Below are 21,008 nucleotides of genomic sequence, written 5' to 3'. Positions count from 1 at the left end.
CATCTTTTGGTACCATCTTTTGAAGTAAGATCCTCCAAACTTTGGTGGCTTCTCGGCAGGTGGCATCATTCTTGGTGCCAAAGGTGCCGAACTTGGTCCATGGAAGGAACCAATTCCGTTGCCCCCCGAAGGAGCCAACAACGTGGTTGGGATAGAGCCCGACATGGTCGTACCAGCCCCGAAGGAACTAGCACCCGCGTGAGACCCGAAGGCCCCAGCATTCGTGTGAGACCCAAAGGCCCCAGCACTCGATCCATTAAAGGATCCGAAGGAACCACTAAAAGTGGAACCAACCGATCCACTCGAGGTGGATCCACCAGTGGGCCCAAGGGGGTTAACAAACTTCCAAGGGGTTGTTGATGAAGATGGATAGAACCCGGAGGTTGGCATCATCGATGGAATTGATGACGTGTTGACAGGTCCAGTGGTCAGCATGGTGGAGGAAATGGCGGCGGCGGAGGTGGCAGCAGCGGTGTTGGATTCAGTCGACATCTCCAGCAAAGGTGTTAAGTTCAGTTTATAGTCCAAATCCAGTTTATAGTCCAAATTCCTTCAAAGGCAAGCTATCTCGTCATGCGATTGTTGGTTTCTGGGATTCCAAGAGATACAGCCGGACGTAATACAACTCAAAAGAAGGAATACAAGAGGGGAAACTGAACTGAAATGAAATTACAATTGAGAAATCGAAACAGTAACCGTGAACAGTTGTTTAGCCGAGTCGAGGAGGCCTCTTTCCGCAAGACGAGATACGCTCCGGTAATGCTCTCGGTTTGGCGTGTCGTCCCCAAAGATAAAACGACTACGTCTCTGGTAAAGCAACACCACAATCAACAGAGCTCCGGCGAACTGGATGGAGGAGAGGGCAGAGCTTTCGACAGAAAACAATGCAGAGAGAGAGCTTATGATGCAAATGTTGTGAATGTTGTGGAATGGCTAGCCTATTTATAGGCCAAGCCACCATGCAGGGTCAACCAAGCCTTGAAGGCTCATCATGGCTCATTTGTAACCGTCGGCGGTTACAAGCTTGTGGCAGGAGTGTGCCTTTCGCGTGTGGATTTCTCACGCGGTAGCCGTGTAGGCATTGACTGTGCCACGCTTGACGATGTGTCAAGCCACTTGGATTGCTGACTCAGCGGTGGTCTAAAAAGATTACTACGGGTCCAGACCCGAGCCCAAAGACCAATTTCCAAGTCCGAGTCCGAGATCGACCGTTGATAATAATAGCAACAAAAATGTCAACACAGCATCAACCGTTGATACTAATGTTAAAACCTGTGCTGAACCAAATGTTCTTTCTTTTCAAGGACGGAGGGAGTATCATATTTGGTTGTGGATTTCATATTCAACTAACTCATTTCATTCACATTTTATTATAAATATATAAATATATGACACATATTTACTAATATTTTCAACTCAATTTCTATTGCAATACATTTCTAAAACTCGTGCTAGTTAAAACATGATAAAATTTAAGAGAGGAAAGGAGCCAATTGTACAGTAAATTAATTATAGGATAAACTTAAAAGAGGAAAAAAAAGACATTTAACAAGTATTGATGTCTATAATTGGTATTCAATGAATTGTAATTTTATACACAGAAATCAATCAGTGGGCTAGATTGTTGATAACTGCATCTCTTGTCCTTGATTCCTCCGAACACAATACTTTGAATGGCGATTTGAGCATCATGTGATGCCATGTCCAATTCTTAATTTTTGAAAAATAAAATAATACTCCTTGTAGATTCACATGACAAGCACCAATCCCATAACAAGAGAGTGATCAATATGAGGTTCAACAACCATTGTCAACACATCTTCTCCAAGAACAACTCCACTTGTTGTTATCTTTCTTTTTACCTATACATTCCAAAACACACATAGTTATAAACTATTACACTATTTAATCAAGAAAATCATAAACATTGATCTCACCTCTGCAACAAGGCCACCAAAAGCATCAACTATTCGGCAAGATTGCTTACAACTTTTAATTTCCATTCTGTATTCACACACTTTATCTTCTTCTACTCTGATCAAAGCCTTGCAAATTGAGTAACCTCTCAAATATCCGAGAAACGCTCTGATTCCCATGAGTTTTCGAACTTGAAACACAGGCTTCTTCCTCCTGCCATCCGTGCTTTTTGTTGATCTGTATCCCTCCCATGTCTTAAATAGGGAGAATTTCTGTTATACAAAATAATATGATATGATGAATTAGTTAGTTATGAACTTAAATTTTTATTTAATTTTGAGTTTCTAAGAAATTAAATTACCTTTTTAACTATAGTCAATAGGACTTTGCCTGTGGCATCCATGATGCATATTTGAGTGGTGCACCTGTGGCTATAGTTGTCGACACGAAACACGATACAACCGTTGGAATCGAAAACAGCGCAACCGTTGGTGCTCATGATTAGAGACTTCATCCAAAGAGTGAACACTTCTTGCTTTGATGAAGTGCATGAAGAGACAAGCTGCGGATGCACCTTTGCCATGATGTGATGTGAAAGACTAGATTTTGTAGCAATCTTATTTGTGTAAACTGCAAAAACTCAATGACCCTTTGTGTTTCTTAATTAGAGAGAATGATGATAATTGATGGTGAAGATGTGAGCTATGAACATTTTATAGATATAAGAAAAACACACACATAAAGAAGTAACAAGTGGATATATAGACATGCATCATCTTTTTTGTCCTAACCCAGCCTTGTAGCTCTCTATGGGCTGCATTTTGTTAGGACAAATTTGAAATTTATTCACATTGGTTTGTCATAGATTTCAACTAAGTGACCACAACATCCCAAAATGTGTTTGGTGTTTTCTACTAGACACCCGTGTCCTACTACACAAATTGAAATTAAATGCTAAAATGATCATACTGGTAATCATGATTTACAAGTACAAAATAAAAAAGAAATTGGTGGTTCAGCACCCCGTCCGTTAAGAATGAGGTTAGGAGTTCGATTCCTGGCCATGTGCATAAAGCAAATCATTTGGTAGATGAAAGGACCTGGGTGCGTATGTGTCGTTCAAGCAAGGATATATCCTACTGATCAGGATAGAGATCCTAACTAACCTAGACCTTGGTTTCAAAGATTCCTCAACCCACTTCTACTGATCAGTATAGTGGTGGTAAGAGTCGAATCCCACAGAGATGGTGCGTTCTTAAACTACCGCGGTGACAATTGGAAGATTTGGTTAGCTACCACGCTTGGGTTGAGTTTCTACCTAGGCTGGAACTTAAAGGAGGTGTTCTACTAGTCAGACGGTAAGGAAAACATTTGGAATGTAACTGTGTACGTGGAATGGGGAGACAATTTTGTAACAGAAAATATTTGGAAGGTACGGGTTTCTATTTTGGGCTAAACAGAATATTCAGAGTGTAGTGGAAGTTTGGTGACTAGGCTGACAGGGCTTAACTAAAAGTGAAGGACAAAAGCAAAAGCATCTCGAAAAGTAAGTGGTCCCCTCCAATTGAAATAGACATCATCTTCTTCAACAAACACTTCCAAAATTCAGATAACAATTCCAGATTCAACACGGAAAACTCAGATTAACAACTCACAAACACAGATCCAAAACTAAGAAATCAAATCTGAAATCAAACACTGAAACTGGACTTCTGCATACTGGTCAACATGAAAGAACGATTCAGAAATTAAAACTAAGCTTTGCATGCAACGATCTACTTTCCGATCAAACAGTACTTGTTTATCTATCCTAAAGAAATTTGTTACGTAAACGGAATTGAGAGATTCAGCACTTTAAACACCGAGAAACTTTAGATCTAAGCTAACTAGGCAAGGGAAATAAAGAAACACCACAATAAACGAAACGGAAATCAACTTCATAGCATAAACACGTTCGGATCTTCAACAAAGTACTTCAAAAGCAGAAAATATCCAAAGGCAAACAAGATCCTACGTAAGGAAAGCGAGAAATTTAAAACTACGAAAGCAATGTAAAAGTGTTTTGCCACTCCGGGCGATGAGACTCTAAACTACGATCTTGCTGGCTGGAATGGACGATGACTGGAATTCTGGGAACATCTGAACGTCAAGTGATCATGGCTACGGCGAGGCAAGAAGCGGGACACGGCTGAAAGACTGAAACTACCGAGAAAACTTTCTACCTAAAGATGGTGGTGAATGAGTGAATGTGTCTCTCTCTCCAATTTGGCTTCCTTTTATAGGGAGGCTACCCTTGATTTTAGGGTAAATCCTCGTTGCAATTTGACTTCTTTGCCCTTAATTGTGGGTAATCCGTCCCAGCTATCCGTCTTCTCCATCTCAAACCGTTTTAGCACGAATACTGATCAGTATGAGATCATGCTGGCGCCTCCTTCACCTGAACATTTCGAAACTTCCCTACTGGCTAGAATGCTTAACCTGCACACTTTAAACAACTGTTTTGCAAATATAATCAATTAAGCACATCATACTGACCCGTAACCAAGGCCTAGAATACGACTTATCAAACTGCTCACATTTACCACAGGCTTGTCCTCAAGCGCGAAGAACAAACAAAGAAAAGAATAAGTCGAATTCTAGCCTGGTTACTCCCCTGACCGACTCTACCTAACTTAGACTCTAAACTATGACGCAAAGAAAAACACAAACAAACACAGAGAAACATAAACACATAAAAGACTGAAAACACATAGATCGGGCTATATTTTCAACCATCCCTCCCCTCTGGATCAGGTGCAATCCGGCCTTAGACAGCCTTGAACTTCTGCCACCCCCCTTTTCTCTTCCAGTCAGTATATCTGTTTGTCAAGATCGCCCACACTCTCGGCCCAACACTAGGTTCGCTCAGTCACTCATACCTCACCAGGAATGTTAGGACTGCATTCTCTCATTATGCTCACCACAATTGCTTCGGACTTAGATTCCACAAGCGGCTACTGAAGGACTTATAGGCTTGTAACGGGGTTGTTGGCTTGTAATGTTTTCGGTGGATGTTCCTAAGGCTCTAAGGTTCAAAATTTCTATTTTTATTTATGCGGGGGGGACTGTGTATATTAGGCTTCTGATCAGTTGCTTTCTTTAGTTGGCGCTTCTGGCTTTGGTCTCCACTGGTCAGTAGCATCTTGTGGCTTCGCCACCCTTATTCCTTCATTCATCTCTTTTTTTGTGGTCAAATCTTTCTGACCATTTTCTTCATTTTCTCGGTTTTTTTTTTTCGTTCCTTCGTGGCTTCGCCACCCTTATTCCTTCTTCTCTTTTTTGGACTGGGAATGACTCCCTGGTCGATTTTCTTCTAACTTTTTCGCCCAGCTGGTTTCTGCTTTTCCGCACTTCTTCCTGGCCAGTAAGCTCCATTTGTTTCATGCCTTACACAGTCCCAGTCGGCTGGGGTGTTTATCTGGGTATATAAAAGGTTAAGAAGAAAGGGTTCTAAAGGCGGTTTTTTTTTTTTTTTAAACGGGGGGGGGGGGAGGGGTTCCTACTGCCTTCAATATTTGCTACCCGTGATCACTTCACCCTAGGCGAATTGTGGCAGCCACTCTTTTCTTTCCAATATATGTGGAAAGTGGTTCCACTTTAAGGCTTATAACTCACATTTTTAGAGGGCTTTCGTGTTTGGCTCTAAGTATGGGCTTTTCTCTCATACTCACCTCATCTATCCTGACTAGGAGGTACTAACGGGGATGGTTTAGGTTTTCCAGCATGTCCTATCTCCCTCAATTCCCCTCACCTTCAGCTCAAGACGGTTGAGTTTTAAGCCCAATCACACACAACATAAAACTAGACCTAACAAAACAAAACAAAAGCACAAACACAAAGACTACACATATATACATACATCCTACTGGCCATTGCGTCCCCCCTCTCACTTCACAAGTGTCTGCCCTCAGATAAGGCTGTGAAGTGGAAAAGGTAATGGCCAGTACGATGGCACATAGACAACAAACAGCAAAACTAAAACAAAAACTTCTCACACTTAGACTATGGAATAGGCTAAGTGAGAGAGGTTTTATCACCTATACAGAGATCAACAAAACATAACCACAAACACATATATACAAACTCCTCACACTTAGACCATGCAATGGGCTAAGTGTGAGCTAACATGCATGCGACATAGAAAACAAAACAAACAAAACAAAGAAAACATGCTCCAAAGAAACAAACCCTTAACTTCTCACACTTAGACTATGGAATAGGCTAAGTGTTATGAAGTGGGGTTTGCGCGCAAACACAAATTATACTACCTAAACAAAAACCAACTCATAACAACAATACGAAAAGTTAAAAGAAAAACTGAAACTTAAAAAGAAAAACTAACTTGGTCAGTAGGGGGGGTCTATCGGAGTCTCCTGCTCCTTCGTGGGGCAGGTGGTGCAGGTCGTTCTATCGGTTGGTCCTCCGGTTGGTCTGTCTCCATTCCAGCTTGGTTCTCATCATCCTTTGCCGGCTCCTCGGCAGTTGCCGGCACCTCGGCTTTCTCTTCCTCTTGCTCCTTCACTACGGTCTCTGGGACTTGTGGTTCAACATCCTGGCCAGCATGGCCGCTTGGTCCGGTATCCTGGGCTACACTGCCCCTTACTCTCATAGCTTCAGCCGCCCTCTGGTGGCTCACCTCCTCTAGGATATTGTCGATCATGGACAACATCCTATTCATCTCCGTCTATATCTTGTGGTTCTCCTCTCCTAAATTAGTCACGATCACTTCCATAGACGCTTGCCTCTGGGTCAGTATCCTCTGCTCCGCAGATTCCTTCAACACCCGTTCCACTACTGATGCCAATCGGATCATTTCTGCCCTCATCTGTCTGTTCTCCTCCGCCAATTCAGTAACCGTCCTTTCCAATAACGCGACTCTTCTTCCTGCCGTGGCTTCCTCACCCATTGCATAAAATTGCGGTCGTCCCACCCTCATGTAGACCGCATTTGTCCTAACGAAGTAAGGTATGTCGAATAATCCCGGTGGCCGCACCATGGGCAGCGGAGACAAGTCTTCAGCCTCAGTGATAATGAGGTTGTTGCCTACGAAAGCTCCCAAAATGTGGCAAAGAGTGAGGTTTCTGGCAGGGTGCGTAGCGATCAAGTGGCACTGATATGCCGTCCAAAATCCAAGATGCAGCTTGCGTCCCTGTCTTGCGCACCAAAGGAGATACACCTCCGTCATTGAAGTGCGGACGGCTGAGTTAGATTGGCCCAGCAGGTTGGCATCAAGGTGGAGTTGTATTAGTCGCAGAACTGGATCATTGAAATGGATGGAACGGGAAACAGTGGACGCGAATTCTCCAGCGCCGGGGTGAGTAAGTTCAGCCCAGGCCTCCTGTTGATCAAAATCCACGTGCCTACGAGGGATACCCCTCTCCCTGTCTCTCCACTCATAACTGATCGCTTCTTCCAATGTACACATGCCCATCCGACATGTCCACTCTATCAAGTTCATACTAAACTCTGCCGCAAACAATCTAAAACTAATGGACACTTCATCCAGGTCCGTTGTCACCTTAAACCGAAAGGTAGTGAAGAACTCCTTCGCTAATCTCACACTGATACGTGGATCCCCATTTTGCAGTAGCCACTCAAAACCCAAAGCATTTATATAAGCAAGGAATTGGTCACGAACACCTAGTTCATCCAGAGAAGGGTAGTGTATTACCTTGCCGCACTTAATTTCCTTGCTGCCATCGTCCAGACTCTCGAAGGTATCCTTCAGTTTCTGCTTCTCGAAGAGTTTCATCTCCTCGGTGATCTCATTTGTGAAATCCATGGTCCATCTTCTATATCGGAGCCTCTCCACTGGTGGGTGGACAAGCTCTCGGTGATCACCTGGGAGCGACTGTTCCCCATATTCCTCCTCTTCCACGGACTCATCACTATCCGATGCAGACTCCTCACTAATCTCATACTCACTATCACTCTGCTCTTGCCGGCTCGATGGGATCCTCTGAGAAGCTTCGGTAATCACAATTCCTGTGTTTGCTGCCCTGGACCTCTTTGTTACTGCTTCCTTCTGGATTGGAGCCTTCCCTTTCCTCTTTCTGGCTCGCTGATATTGTGCTTCTTCCTCCTGAGCAGTAGGCTGTGCAGGTTCACCCCCTGCCTTCGTTGGAGTGGCTTGTTCTTCCTCGCTCTCGATCTCTACTGGGTTCTCAGTCGTGCTTGTCTTGGCCTTGCTGGCTGCTCTTTTACCCAGGCATCGCTGAGATACCCGCATCTTCAGAACCAATTGCCGCTTCACTGGGTGGGGTTTTAAGACGGGAGGCGCCACAGCTTCCGGTACTTGAGTGTCTACGGTTGGTCTCTCCTCATCTACTTGCATTCGATCATCCCCTGCTTCCACTTGGGTATCAACTGGCTCTGGCCCTTTCTCTTCACTCTGTTCTTCCCTCTCCTCTTCCCCTACTGACTGGGATGCCTTATCCTTCGGTATGGGTTCTGTAAAAGCTTGTTCATCCTCTCCTACTGCCCTCGATGCGAGGTCTAGACCCTCAGCCATTAGAGCAGTATCTTCCCTGCGATTCACCTCTTCCACTATTGATTCAAACTCCGTTTCCGTCATGAGGCCGCACTTTTGGGCCGACTTATTCAGGTCGATCTCCTCCCTAATTACTTCTTGGCGAACCGCTTCCACTTCTGGCGTCTCCTCAATTCCTTCTCCCCCTTCCTGGTCTTGTTGCTCCCTTCTCAGCCTTTCCGCTCTTTCTTCTTCATCAGAGGCATAATAAGCCGCAATGGCCTCGAGATCCTCAAGTTCGGCTTCCTGGGTCGTCGGAAAAATTCCTTCCGTCTCTGTCATTTCGGCTTCAGTTGGGGGGTTGCTTTCTTGGGGAATCATCGACGGAATCGGCAATGTAGATGAAATAGGGGTCAAGGGTTGCGTAGTGGTTACTGGCATGGTTGCCGCATGAGTTGCTCCGGCTCCGCTCCCTTGCCCTCTACCTTGGTTAAAATACTCTAACTCCGCTGCCCAATTCCTATTCGGATCCTGCAATCGGAGAAACTCCGCCATTGCATCCAGAGAGACCATCGGCGGGGCTTGTTGTGTTGGCGCGGGACGTTGTGGGTTTAGTGGTGGTGGTATTTCAAGGTTTCCTTCCTCACTGGCTTTCTTTGAGGGCGGTTTGATTTTGGTAGCAAATGCTTTCTTCCCCATGGCTGAAAATTAGGGCTTGTAAAGAGTGGAATTTGGTCTTGATATCTGGGAGAAAATGGAAGAAAATGAGGGTTTGTGATTTACGCTTTCTTGAGAGAGTATGGGATAATATCTCTTGAAAAAGGGAATTTGAAAATGAGGGTTTGTGAGGGATAAAGTTTAGGATGGTCGTTTAATTTAGGCGAGAGATAGCAGTTGCAGGTGGTTACAACCGGCTATAGGGAGTTGCCGGTCGCGACGCTTGGACGGAAGGCGGTTAGGAATGCTGGCCCCTGATTGGCTATCGCGTCTACTCTCTCTGCTCCACGCTACTCCAGCCGCTGCCACCCTGCAAAAGCTGCATAAGTCTTAATTCAAAATTTCGTCTTTTCTCGAAACCTACCATTACTTGCCTAATAAGGGAAATAATTCAAATGGGCTCTTAAATTAGAATTGAAATAGCACCAAATAGGTAGTCTCTTGGTCAATGTGTACTCCAAATTAAATTTAAGGCCCGAAAATATTTTTGGATTTTCTTAGAAATTATCTGACATGCAAAGACTAATTACGTATTTACAATATTTACGCCTTTCTTGGGTAATTTGGAATCCTACTTGGCCAGTATACGCAGAAAATTATCAAAATGGAACTAGCCATGTGGAATTCCAAATTCCTATCTTACTGATCAGTATGAAACCGATGTAAGTGTTTGCAGTGGAATTTCATCCACTACACCCACTTCGTTATTCTCCCTGAATATTTTCAACCTATGTCCATTTACTATGAAAGGTTCCGAGTTAGGAAAACTCCCTGAAATTTCTACTGCTCCATTGGATCTGAGTGCAGTTATGATGTAAGGTCCTGTCCATTTGGACTTGAGTTTCCCTGGCATAAGCTTCAATCTTGACTGGAAGAGTAGTACTTTCTGGCCAACGTGGAGCTCCTTAGTTCTCAGATTTCGATCATGCCACAGTTTGGTTCGCTCCTTGTACCACATGGCTGAGTCGAATGACTCCAATCTAAGTTCCTCAAGCTCCTGCAGCTGCAGCTTCCTTTCCTCTTCGCAGGCTGTAGCATCCATATTCACTTTCTGTACTGCCCAGTATGCTCGATGCTCGATCCCAACCGGTAAATGGCACATCTTCCCAAAAACGATCCGGTAAGGGGACATGCCTATGGGGGTTTTGTAGGCTGTTCGATACGCCCAGAGAGCATCCTCTAACCTCACACTCCAGTCTTTCCTCGAAGTGTTCACAGTCTTCTCCAAAATCTTCTTTATCTCACGGTTAGAGATCTCCGCTTGACCATTGGCTTGCGGATGGTACGGGCTGGAAAGTCTATGGTGCACACCGTATTTCTTCATTAAGGCTTCAATTGTGCGATTACAGAAGTGTGTACCTTGATCTGATATGATCGCCCTTGGAACTCCGAACCGGCTGAAGATATGACTCTTTAAGAACTTGGCCACCTCCTTTGCTTCACACGTACTTGTGGCCTTGGCTTCTACCCATTTGGAGACGTAATCTACCGCGACTAGGATATACAGATTGCCATAGGACGAAGGAAAAGGCCCCATGAAATCCATTCCCCATATGTCGAATAGCTCGCAAACTATTATGGGTACCTGTGGCATTTCGTCCCGGGCAGATATTCCACCGGTCAGTTGGCAACGCTCGCAACTTCTGCAGAACTCGTACGCATCTTTGTTGAGTGTTGGCCAATAAAAGCCGCTATCCATAATCTTCCTTGCCGTCTTCTTGGATCCGAAATGTCCTCCGCATGCTAACGAATGGCAGTGGGTTAGAACATCCCGCTGCTCCCAGTCAGGAATGCACCTTCTTATCACTTGATCGGATCCTACCCTCCATAGGTAGGGGTCGTCCCAAAAGTAGTATTTTGCTTCACTCTTGATCTTCATTCTTTGTGCCTTGGTAACACTTGGTGCTTCTGGAAGTTCTCCAGTTACTAGGTAGTTGGCCAGGTCCGCATACCATGGCTCCTGCCCTACCTTCTCCTTTCCTTTTGCTGTATCATTCTGACCAGTAAGTTTGTACACTTCTTCCCAATCAATTTTCCTGGGCGCAAAAATCACCTCACATAAATGTTCCTCTGGAAACTTATCATGCACTTCGTCACTGTTTCCATCTTGCATTATTCTGCTCAAATGGTCTGCCACCTTGTTCTCGACTCCTCTCTTATCTTCCACCTCCCAATCAAATTCTTGTAACAAGAGTACCCATCGGATCAAGCGTGGTTTGGATTCCTTCTTGGCAATCAGATACTTAATGGCTGCATGGTCAGTATATACTATGACCTTGGATCCCAACAAATATGGCCGGAACTTCTCGAAAGAATACACCACTGCCAGCATCTCCTTTTCAGTGGTATCGTAATTCCGCTGGGCTTGATTCAAAGTCTTGGACGCATAAAAAATTACGTACCTCTTCCCATCGATCTTCTGACCCAGCACGGCCCCTACCGCAAAGTCGCTGGCGTCGCACATTACTTCGAAAGGATGGTCCCAGTCAGGAGCCCGTATGATAGGTGCGGATATCAGCTTTTCCTTGAGAAGATTGAAAGCAGCCTTGCATTGCTCATCAAAAACGAACTCCACGTCATTTTGAAGTAGCCTGGTAAGGGGTTGGGCGATTTTGGAGAAATCCTTAATAAATCGTCGATAAAATCCGGCATGCCCCAGAAAACCCCTAATCCCCTTCTGATCAGTAGGGAACGGTAATTTAGATATAACGTCCACCTTTGCTCGATCCACCTGGATTCCCCTTTTCGAGACCACGTGTCCCAGAACAATCCCTTCGGTGACCATAAAATGGCACTTCTCAAAGTTCAAAACCAAACTCTTCGCTTGACATCTCTCAAGAACTATATCCAAATAATGAAGGCAAGAATCGAACGAGTCTCCGTAGACCGTAAAGTCATCCATGAATATATCTATGCAATCCTCAATCAAATCAGAAAATATGCTCATCATGCAACGTTGAAACGTACCTGGAGCGTTGCATAGGCCGAAAGGCATGCGCCGGTATGCATAAGTTCCGAATGGGCAAGTGAAGGTGGTCTTATCCTGGTCTTCAGGATCCACGTAGATTTGGAAATATCCGCTGTACCCATCCAAGAAGCAAAAGTACTTCTTCCCAGCGAGTCGCTCCAACATCTGGTCGATAAAAGGCAGAGGGAAGTGATCCTTCCTTGTTGCATTGTTCAGCTTGCGGTAATCGATGCACATTCGCCAACCCGTGACTAGCCTCGTTGGAATCAGCTCATTCCTCTCATTTTGGACGACTTGGATTCCCGACTTCTTTGGAACCATGTGGATCGGGCTGACCCACTCACTGTCTGGCACTGAATAGATAATCCCTAGCGACAACAACTTCAAGATTTCCTTCAATATTTCCTCTCGCATGTTAGGGTTTACTTTCCTTTGGGCATCTCGATGTGCCTTTGCTCGCTCTTCCAGCCTAATATGGTGCATGCAGACGTCGGGGCTAATTCCAACTAAATCTGTAAGACTCCATCCAATCGCCTTCTTGTTCTTGCTCAGCACGGTCAGTAGCCTAGCTTCTTGTTCCTTCGTAAGGCTGCTGCTGATGATCACTGGATAGGAGTTCTCACCTCCGAGAAAGGCATACTTCAAATTCGAGGGTAACTTCTTCAGCTCAACTTGGGGTGGAAGTGTGTCTTCGGTTAGGGGGTTTTTCTCGGACTCTTCCCCTTTTTCTAAATCTCCTTCTGATGGTTCTTCTATACTGACTGGTAGCTGAGCCCCTGCGGCTCCTATGAACTCCGACTTTTGACAAAAATCCTTGATTGCTCCTTCAATTTCTTCATCGGTCAACCCCTGGCTACTGATCAGATCACACCATGCAGCAGCTTCTACGTCAGCCTGTTCATAAACATCTAAAGCCTGGAGTCTCTCATGCAATAGTTCGGTCTCAAGAAAATCTTGGACTAAAGGGTCAATCACATCAACATAGCATAGATTTTCAGAATCAATAGGTTTCTTCATGGCATCATTTATATCAAAGGTAAACTTCTCCCCATGAAAATCAATGCAAATAGTCCCCTTAGCCATATCCACGATCGTCTTGGCCGTTCTCAAAAATGGTCTTCCTAACAAGACTCCACTAGACTCCCTCGCTTCATGCTCACTCATTTTGATCACATAAAAATCAGCAGGGTATGTAAAATCATGCACTCTAACTAATACATTCTCTAAAACTCCCTCCGGACTTATGCACGACCTATCAGCCAGTTGGATCAATACTCTAGTACTTGACAGCCTCACTCCCTTCAACCGGTTATAGATAGACAATGGCATGACATTTATAGACGCCCCCAAATCACACATTGCATGTTCGACCTTCACATCTCCAACAGTTATTGGTAAGGTAAACATACCTGGGTCGGCTCTCTTGGGTGGTAACGTCTCTTGCACTAATGCTGACGCTATCCCTTCCACCATAATCTTGCCATCTTTCTGGGCTCTCCCGGCTATGAAGTCCTTTATGAATTTCCCAAGAGGGGGTAGTTTCACGGCTTGGAGAAATGGTATGGTGACATCCAACTTCCCAAAAATCGACAAATAGTCAACCGGGTTCTCTTTCTTCCTCTTTGTAACAAATCGGAATGGGAATGGTTTCTCCCTTTTTTTCTCATCTACTTGTCCCTTAGCAACCTTCTTGGAGTCTTTCCGGGGTAGTTCCTGAGTCTGGGCTTCCATTCTGGGCTCTTCCTCTCGATGAGGTTCCTTCCTGGTCAGTAGGGTTTCGGGTTCATCTCCTACAATTGGTGTAGCATCCAAGAAGAATGGATCCTGCATCTGAGGCATAGGCCTCCCTAGTTCTTCCGCTGAAACGGTATCGCCTCCTATCTTCGTTCCGTTAGATCCTCCACTAGGTCGTTTGGGTTGAGGCGCGTCATAAGTAGTTCCGGTCCGCAACGTAACCTCACTCACATTTGCCTTGTCGGGCATTTGGACTGTAGATGGGAGTTTACCTGCATTTCCCTTCAAATCCCCCACCGAACTGGCCAGTTGGGCTAACTGCCTATTCATCATATCCATGTTCGCCTTATGTTCTTTCTGGGCATTTTGCATCCCCTGCACGACCTCGTTATGGGATTGCAAGTCTCCTTTGATGCTCTGTTGTGACGCTAGCATTTCACCCATCATGTCCTCAAAGGACCTCCTTGGCCTGTTCGGATTTTGGAAATGATTCGGCCCTTGGTGTTGATAGTTCTGGAAGTTTTGCTGGCCTTGATTAGGCGGGTATTGGTTATACTGGGCAGGAGGGACGTACTGATCTTGAGGATATTGATTCTGGTGCTGGGCTTGAAACTGATTTTGGTTCTGATGGTGTTGGGGTGCATGATTTGGCTGATTTTGGAAACTGTGGAAGTTTCTCTGGTGGGGTGGTACATAAACAGGATTCGGGTTTTGGCTTTGTGGGCTTTGATTTTGGGTTTGTTGGTTTCTTCCTGACCAGTTGGGCTGGTAGTCTGGGTTTGCTAGTCCACGGTTAGGGTTTTAGTTTGGATTGGGGTTATACTGGTTCTGTCCTTGGTTCTGATTTTGGCCCCCGTCTCCCCATCGAAAGTTTGGATGATCCCTCCATGGTGCATCCCGTTGTCTACCCTGAATCCAATGCCCACTGGAATTGAAGTACCCCGCAGCATTGACCTGTTCCATATTCACGTAGTCACTAGGCTGTTCATAGTTCGGTCCTTGATTTCCCTGTTCTGCACCTTTGTAATTCCCAGCTGGGGGAGGTGGTGGGGTGCTTTTCTCGATCGCACTCAGAAGTGACTTCTTCAGCTCATCCATCTTCAAGTCCATTCTCTGCTCCAGTTTATTTTCCTGATCAGTAGACGAGACAACAGCAGCCCGCTCTCGGTTGTATCCTTCCCTTGAATGGTCATACTCTTTCTTTGCATTCAGTAGCTTCCTTAGGACTCTCTTCGCTTCGCTGACCCGTAATTGTGTGAAGCTTCCTCCTGACGATGAATTTGCTAGATCCTTGGTTACCGCGTTCATACCTTCGTAGAAAGTATGATGCACTTCAATGTCCGCCATGCGATGGTTGGGACATGATTCCAAAAGACCCATGTATCTTGCCCAATAATCGCTCAAGGGTTCATCATACCCTTGCTTCACATTAGTTATTTCCCTTTTCAGCGCGCTTGTCTTTGATGACGGGAAAAACTCGCCTAGGAATGCTGACTTGAAATCGGCCCAAGTCTCAATGGAGTTGGGGGGCAGGCGCATGAACCAGGTGTTGGCTTCCCCCTTGAGCACAAATGGCAAGGCCTTCAACCTATAATCATCCTCATTCGCTCCTGCTGGTCTCCTCTGCGCCCTACAAATTTTACAAAACTCATGCAGAAACTCATACGGCCCTTCATAGCTCTTCCCACAGTATGTAGGCAGAATCGCGATCACATGAGGCTTCACATCGCAGGCGGTTTGCCCTGGAGTGACGACTATGGCTTGCGATGGTTCTCCCTCGGTATGCGCGTTAAGGGTACCGATCTCTGGATCCTCATCTCCGTTGGCGGCCATCTGAACTGGAATGCCTTCCAACAGTTGTATCTCCTCTGGTATTGGTCCTTCTATGTTGTATTGCTCTTCGTCGCTACTCGAACCTAAGTCAGATAAAGCCGTCGACAACCCGGATCGAGTGGTTACGAGTATCGATCATCGCTGAAGTATCTTCGGCCTCCACTGGTCAGGAGCCGAACTGCTTCTCATAAACTGAAAAGAAAAGAAAAAAAGGAAAGGTTATGCACAATATATACACCGAAGTATCACTCACAGTAATTGCAAATAACGCTATCCATCCCCGGCAGCGGCGCCATTTGAAAGGACCTGGGTGCGTAGGTGTCGTTCAAGCAAGGATATATCCTACTGATCAGGATAGAGATCCTAACTAACCTAGACCTTGGTTTCAAAGATTCCTCAACCCACTTCTACTGATCAGTATAGTGGTGGTAAGGGTCGAATCCCACAGAGATGGTGCGTTCTTAAACTACCGCGGTGACAATTGGAAGATTTGGTTAGCTACCACGCTTGGGTTGAGTTTCTACCTAGGCTGGAACTTAAAGGAGGTGTTCTACTAGTCAGACGGTAAGGAAAACATTTGGAATGTAACTGTGTACGTGGAATGGGGAGACAATTTTGTAACAGAAAATATTTGGAAGGTACGGGTTTCTATTTTGGGCTAAACAGAATATTCAGAGTGTAGTGGAAGTTTGGTGACTAGGCTGACAGGACTTAACTAAAAGTGAAGGACAAAAGCAAAAGCATCTCGAAAAGTAAGTGGTCCCCTCCAATTGAAATAGACATCATCTTCTTCAACAAACACTTCCAAAATTCAGATAACAATTCCAGATTCAACACGGAAAACTCAGATTAACAACTCACAAACACAGATCCAAAACTAAGAAATCAAATCTGAAATCAAACACTGAAACTGGACTTCTGCATACTGGTCAACATGAAAGAACGATTCAGAAATTAAAACTAAGCTTTGCATGCAACGATCTACTTTCCGATCAAACAGTACTTGTTTATCTATCCTAAAGAAATTTGTTACGTAAACGGAATTGAGAGATTCAGCACTTTAAACACCGAGAAACTTTAGATCTAAGCTAACTAGGCAACGGAAATAAAGAAACACCACAATAAACGAAACGGAAATCAACTTCATAGCATAAACACGTTCGGATCTTCAACAAAGTACTTCAAAAGCAGAAAATATCCAAAGGCAAACAAGATCCAACGTAAGGAAAGCGAGAAATTTAAAACTACGAAAGCAATGTAAAAGTGTTTTGCCACTCCGGGCGATGAGACTCTAAACTACGATCTTGCTGGCTGGAATGGACGATGACTGGAATTCTGGGAACATCTGAACGTCAAGTGATCATGGCTACGGCGAGGCAAGAAGCGGGACACGGCTGAAAGACTGAAACCACCGAGAAAACTTTCTACCTAAAGATGGTGGTGAATGAGTGAATGTGTCTCTCTCTCCAATTTGGCTTCCTTTTATAGGGAGGCTACCCTTGATTTTAGGGTAAATCCTCGTTGCAATTTGACTTCTTTGCCCTTAATTGTGGGTAATCCGTCCCAGCTATCCGTCTTTTCCATCTCAAACCGTTTTAGCACGAATACTGATCAGTATGAGATCATGCTGGCGCCTCCTTCACCTGAACATTCCGAAACTTCCCTACTGGCTAGAATGCTTAACCTGCACACTTTAAACAACTGTTTTGCAAATATAATCAATTAAGCACATCATACTGACCTGTAACCAAGGCCTAGAATACGACTTATCAGTAGACATGTACGCTTATTAGTGCGCGCTGGCCGTTGGGATAAGGGATTTAGTCCTCTAGTTGTCTACATGAGGGATATCTTGGGAACAAAAAAAATATTTCACTCTAAGTGAATCATTTTCCTTTTTCGGATGTCTAATTCTAAATGACACATATCTAAAAATAGAAACATCATTCTCTCTACTTTTTCCCTCTCTCTTACTCTATTCTCTCTAGTTAACTCACACAACAATACTACATAAAATCTCTTGCTGAAATAGAACTGCTCCATTTAGAAGTGGGATGGAGGGAGTAATTTTTTTAAGTGGTACACAAATAGAACACCAAAAATAGGATATAATATCCAAAGTCCTATTTGAATCGAAAAGAGATCATATAATTGAACATTGGTGTATGAGGTGGTTGAGATTAGAGCACTATTTAATGTAGTTGGATCAAGTGGTTTTGGACAAGGAATGAAGATGATATTCTTCATATGGGAAGTTCGTGAATCGCTTTTTCATAGTTTAAGCGCCTCCTAATCACAAGTTGGATTAATTGGCCTTATTATAGTAATTGTAAGCTATCGCATTTCTTTTTAAATTAATGTTTTTGTATTTTCGAGTAGATCAGGCTTTGGAACTTAATATTAAAAGGCAAATCTACATTATTCCAATTGTTGTCCTATTATTTGTCATGCATGTTTGGAATTGGTATCATCCACCTCAGCACATCATGCATGTCAACTTGGCCTAATTTTATAAACCTTGTACAGTTTAAAGGGCGTTTATGATTTATGAAGCTTGTTTCAGAGGCAAACGCCCTTGGTTTGGTTGAAAAGTAGTTACTCTAAAATTTGACTCCCACATTAATCAAAGGTTGTCTTGCTTATATTCATTTCAAGTGTTTTCCCTCCCCTTTATAGGTGGTTGGATTTATCTTGCACGAGTGAATTATTATTAATTGAATGGAGTAATTTTGCTATACATGTAAATAAGTAAAACTTTTAAAAGTCATCTAATTAGGTTAACTCGTATATGAGACATTTTGTTTCAAATTAAATTAACTCCTCTACCATAGTCCATAGCTAGTATTTCTCCCGTGCAATGCACGGTATATTAGGTTTCCATCTCACCTGTAAGCATATTATATTTTCTTTAAAAGGTATATAATCCTCACTCCATCCCATAAAAATAGATACACTTTCCATTTTCGTCCGTCCCACAAAAATATGTGCATTCCATTTTTGGAAAGTTATATCAATTTAATAATGTAGGTCTCACTATCCACTAACACTACTTTAACTATCATCCTCCTCCTCTATCTTACTTTACCATACCATTCTCCTCCATCTCTCTTACTTTACCAATTTTGTCTTAATTCTCGTGTCATATCCATTGCCCATATTTTTATGGGATGGATGGAGTATCAAATTATTATGCATCAAAAATATGAAATAAAAAAACATTTATTAAAATTAATCGAGAAATATTGATTAAAAATCTTTTAAATATCTAATACAAAAATGGAAAACACACATCAACAACATATAAATAAAAACCTATATAGTTCAATAGTGAAACAACGTATATAACGTCATCATAGGTTCTTTTTTTTTTCAATTTGCTATGATCGATAATTGATTGTTGCAATAGCGATAAATAACACAATCAGTTCAGAAGGTGCTCAATTGATAACATAAATAAAAAAAAAAAACAAATCTCATTGCACGGGAGAGAAAACTTACCACATACAATGAATTCGGAAAATGTGCTTAATTGATCAATGAAACTTTTATTAGAAATTGTTTTCCCAAAACCTTTTCATTTTCCCTCCTCTAATATCATTCACTTCTCCAATTACGACAATAATTAAAAAAATCACCTCTATGAATGACTAATTAACCGTTTCAAAAGTTAATTAATCTATTGCCCCCCCTAGAGGTTTGTAAAAGGGAATTTGGAAAGGTTTTGCAAGTATAATTTTTGTTATGAGCTTACGTATATAACTGCTCGGTTTCAATCATTTTCTAAGTTTAAAATTAAAAAAACTTCTCACTTTGTAAATGAAAATTTTAATAAAAATTATACTAATAGTAGGATTTACAATAATTCTAATGATGTTAATATAGTGTTCTCATGTTAAATATTCTTCTCATAGAATCAATCGGTTTGTGCATTAGAATATTAACATTTTCAGCTAACTCCTTTTTATTTCTCAATTAGGTGATAATGACTCTGGCTAACTTTCGTGAGAATTGTAAGAAAGAACACGACACAAATTCAGACTATTTATGGACAAGAAATCACCAAAATGAACTACTACTATATACTCTATCCGTCCTAAAAAAATAGACGAACTTGTATATGACACGAATTATAATATGCAATTGATAAAATAAGAGATCAGAGATGAAAAAAATAATAATAAAAAGAGAGGGAATGTTTTAGACGGAGAGAGTTCAATACATGAACAATCACATTAGTTAATTTTTAATACTATAGTTTTTCACAAACCTCAACATATATATACATGATCGATCAGTTCTCACTAATTATTCTATTCCAAACTTGGCCCAAAAGAGACATCACTTGAACTTTGAATAAAACAGAAAATGGAAAATAATAGAATTGAGTAGGGAAAATGAATTGAGCTCGTTCAGGTTCGAGCCAACCCACTCGGGTTGTCAGACTATTTGGGTACGGTCTATTCGTGTTATAAATTTTTAATCCTAATCCTAATCCATCGAGTTTCGGGCTATCCCATCAGACTATTCCGAGTCAAAAAACTTACAAAAACAATACTCCTCGTAATCAAAATTTTCCTCTTAATGATTCTTAACTTTTTATATTTTTCTCTTCTTAGTTTTAGAATCACATAAAATCTTCAGATTTTCATGCTTTTCCTCAATAATAGTTAGAAAGGAGACTTTCATCTGGATCAACCACAACATAAATAAAAATCAAAATAAAACAATCAATTTAAATTAAAGGTTGTGATAGTGTCATTATTTTGGTAAAATGATAAATAGTTAAAGTGAATAAAGAGTAAAGTAAGAGAGAATAATGTAGAGAAGATTCTTTTCTAATTATTTTTTTTATTATACTCTTTTTTCACTTTAACTATTTATTATTGTATCATTTTTCACAACGAGTGTAGAAATTATTCTACTACTATGAAACTGAGGGAGTATTCTATATTTTCCACTAAAACACATGAAATGAATATATGATAAATTTATAGCTAAATTATCAAATACATCGACTAGATATTCTATCCGTTCCATGTTAATAGATGCATTTTATTTTCTACACTCATTTAAAAATAATAATAAATAGTTAAAATGGAGAAAAATAAATTAAATGAGAGAATATCGCAAATAAGGATTTTATTATTAAATTAATAGTACTTTGATTGAGGTGAGACTAGTCAACATTAAAATCGAAAAAATAGGATTAAAACAAAAGTGAAAGATAGAAAATTTTGTGATGGAACCAACTAATGATATTTTGATTGAGGTGAGACTAGTCAACATGAAAATTGAAAACTTAGAATTCTAATTAAAATGAAATTAAAAAGA

General features: G+C 42.2%; 1 protein-coding gene across 1 annotated transcript; it reads right to left on the bottom strand.

The window, feature by feature from the left end:
* Positions 1-1,544: 1,544 nt before the first annotated feature.
* Positions 1,545-2,608, bottom strand: LOC121744005 (protein LURP-one-related 11-like). Its single transcript, XM_042137439.1, has 3 exons — positions 2,279-2,608; positions 1,938-2,189; positions 1,545-1,862 (listed from the first exon to the last, which is right to left on the bottom strand). Exons 1-3 carry the CDS (start codon positions 2,498-2,500, stop codon positions 1,749-1,751), a joined length of 588 nt encoding a protein of 195 aa, XP_041993373.1. The 5' UTR covers positions 2,501-2,608; the 3' UTR covers positions 1,545-1,748.
* Positions 2,609-21,008: the final 18,400 nt, after the last annotated feature.

Source organism: Salvia splendens, chromosome 8, assembly GCF_004379255.2.
Source record: "Salvia splendens isolate huo1 chromosome 8, SspV2, whole genome shotgun sequence".
NCBI lineage: Eukaryota > Viridiplantae > Streptophyta > Magnoliopsida > Lamiales > Lamiaceae > Salvia > Salvia splendens.
The sequence above is the reverse complement of the archived record's forward strand: the minus strand, read 5'-3'. Positions and strand labels throughout refer to the sequence as shown.

Coding starts and splice junctions, on each gene's coding strand:
- LOC121744005 (XM_042137439.1), bottom strand. CDS start 2,500: ATGGCAAAGGTGCATCCGCAGCTTGTCTCTTCATGCACTTCATCAAAG. Junction 2,190..2,278: donor TATTGACTATAGTTAAAAAG/GTAATTTAATTT, acceptor TTTGTATAACAG/AAATTCTCCCTATTTAAGAC. Junction 1,863..1,937: donor TTGGTGGCCTTGTTGCAGAG/GTGAGATCAATG, acceptor TGGAATGTATAG/GTAAAAAGAAAGATAACAAC.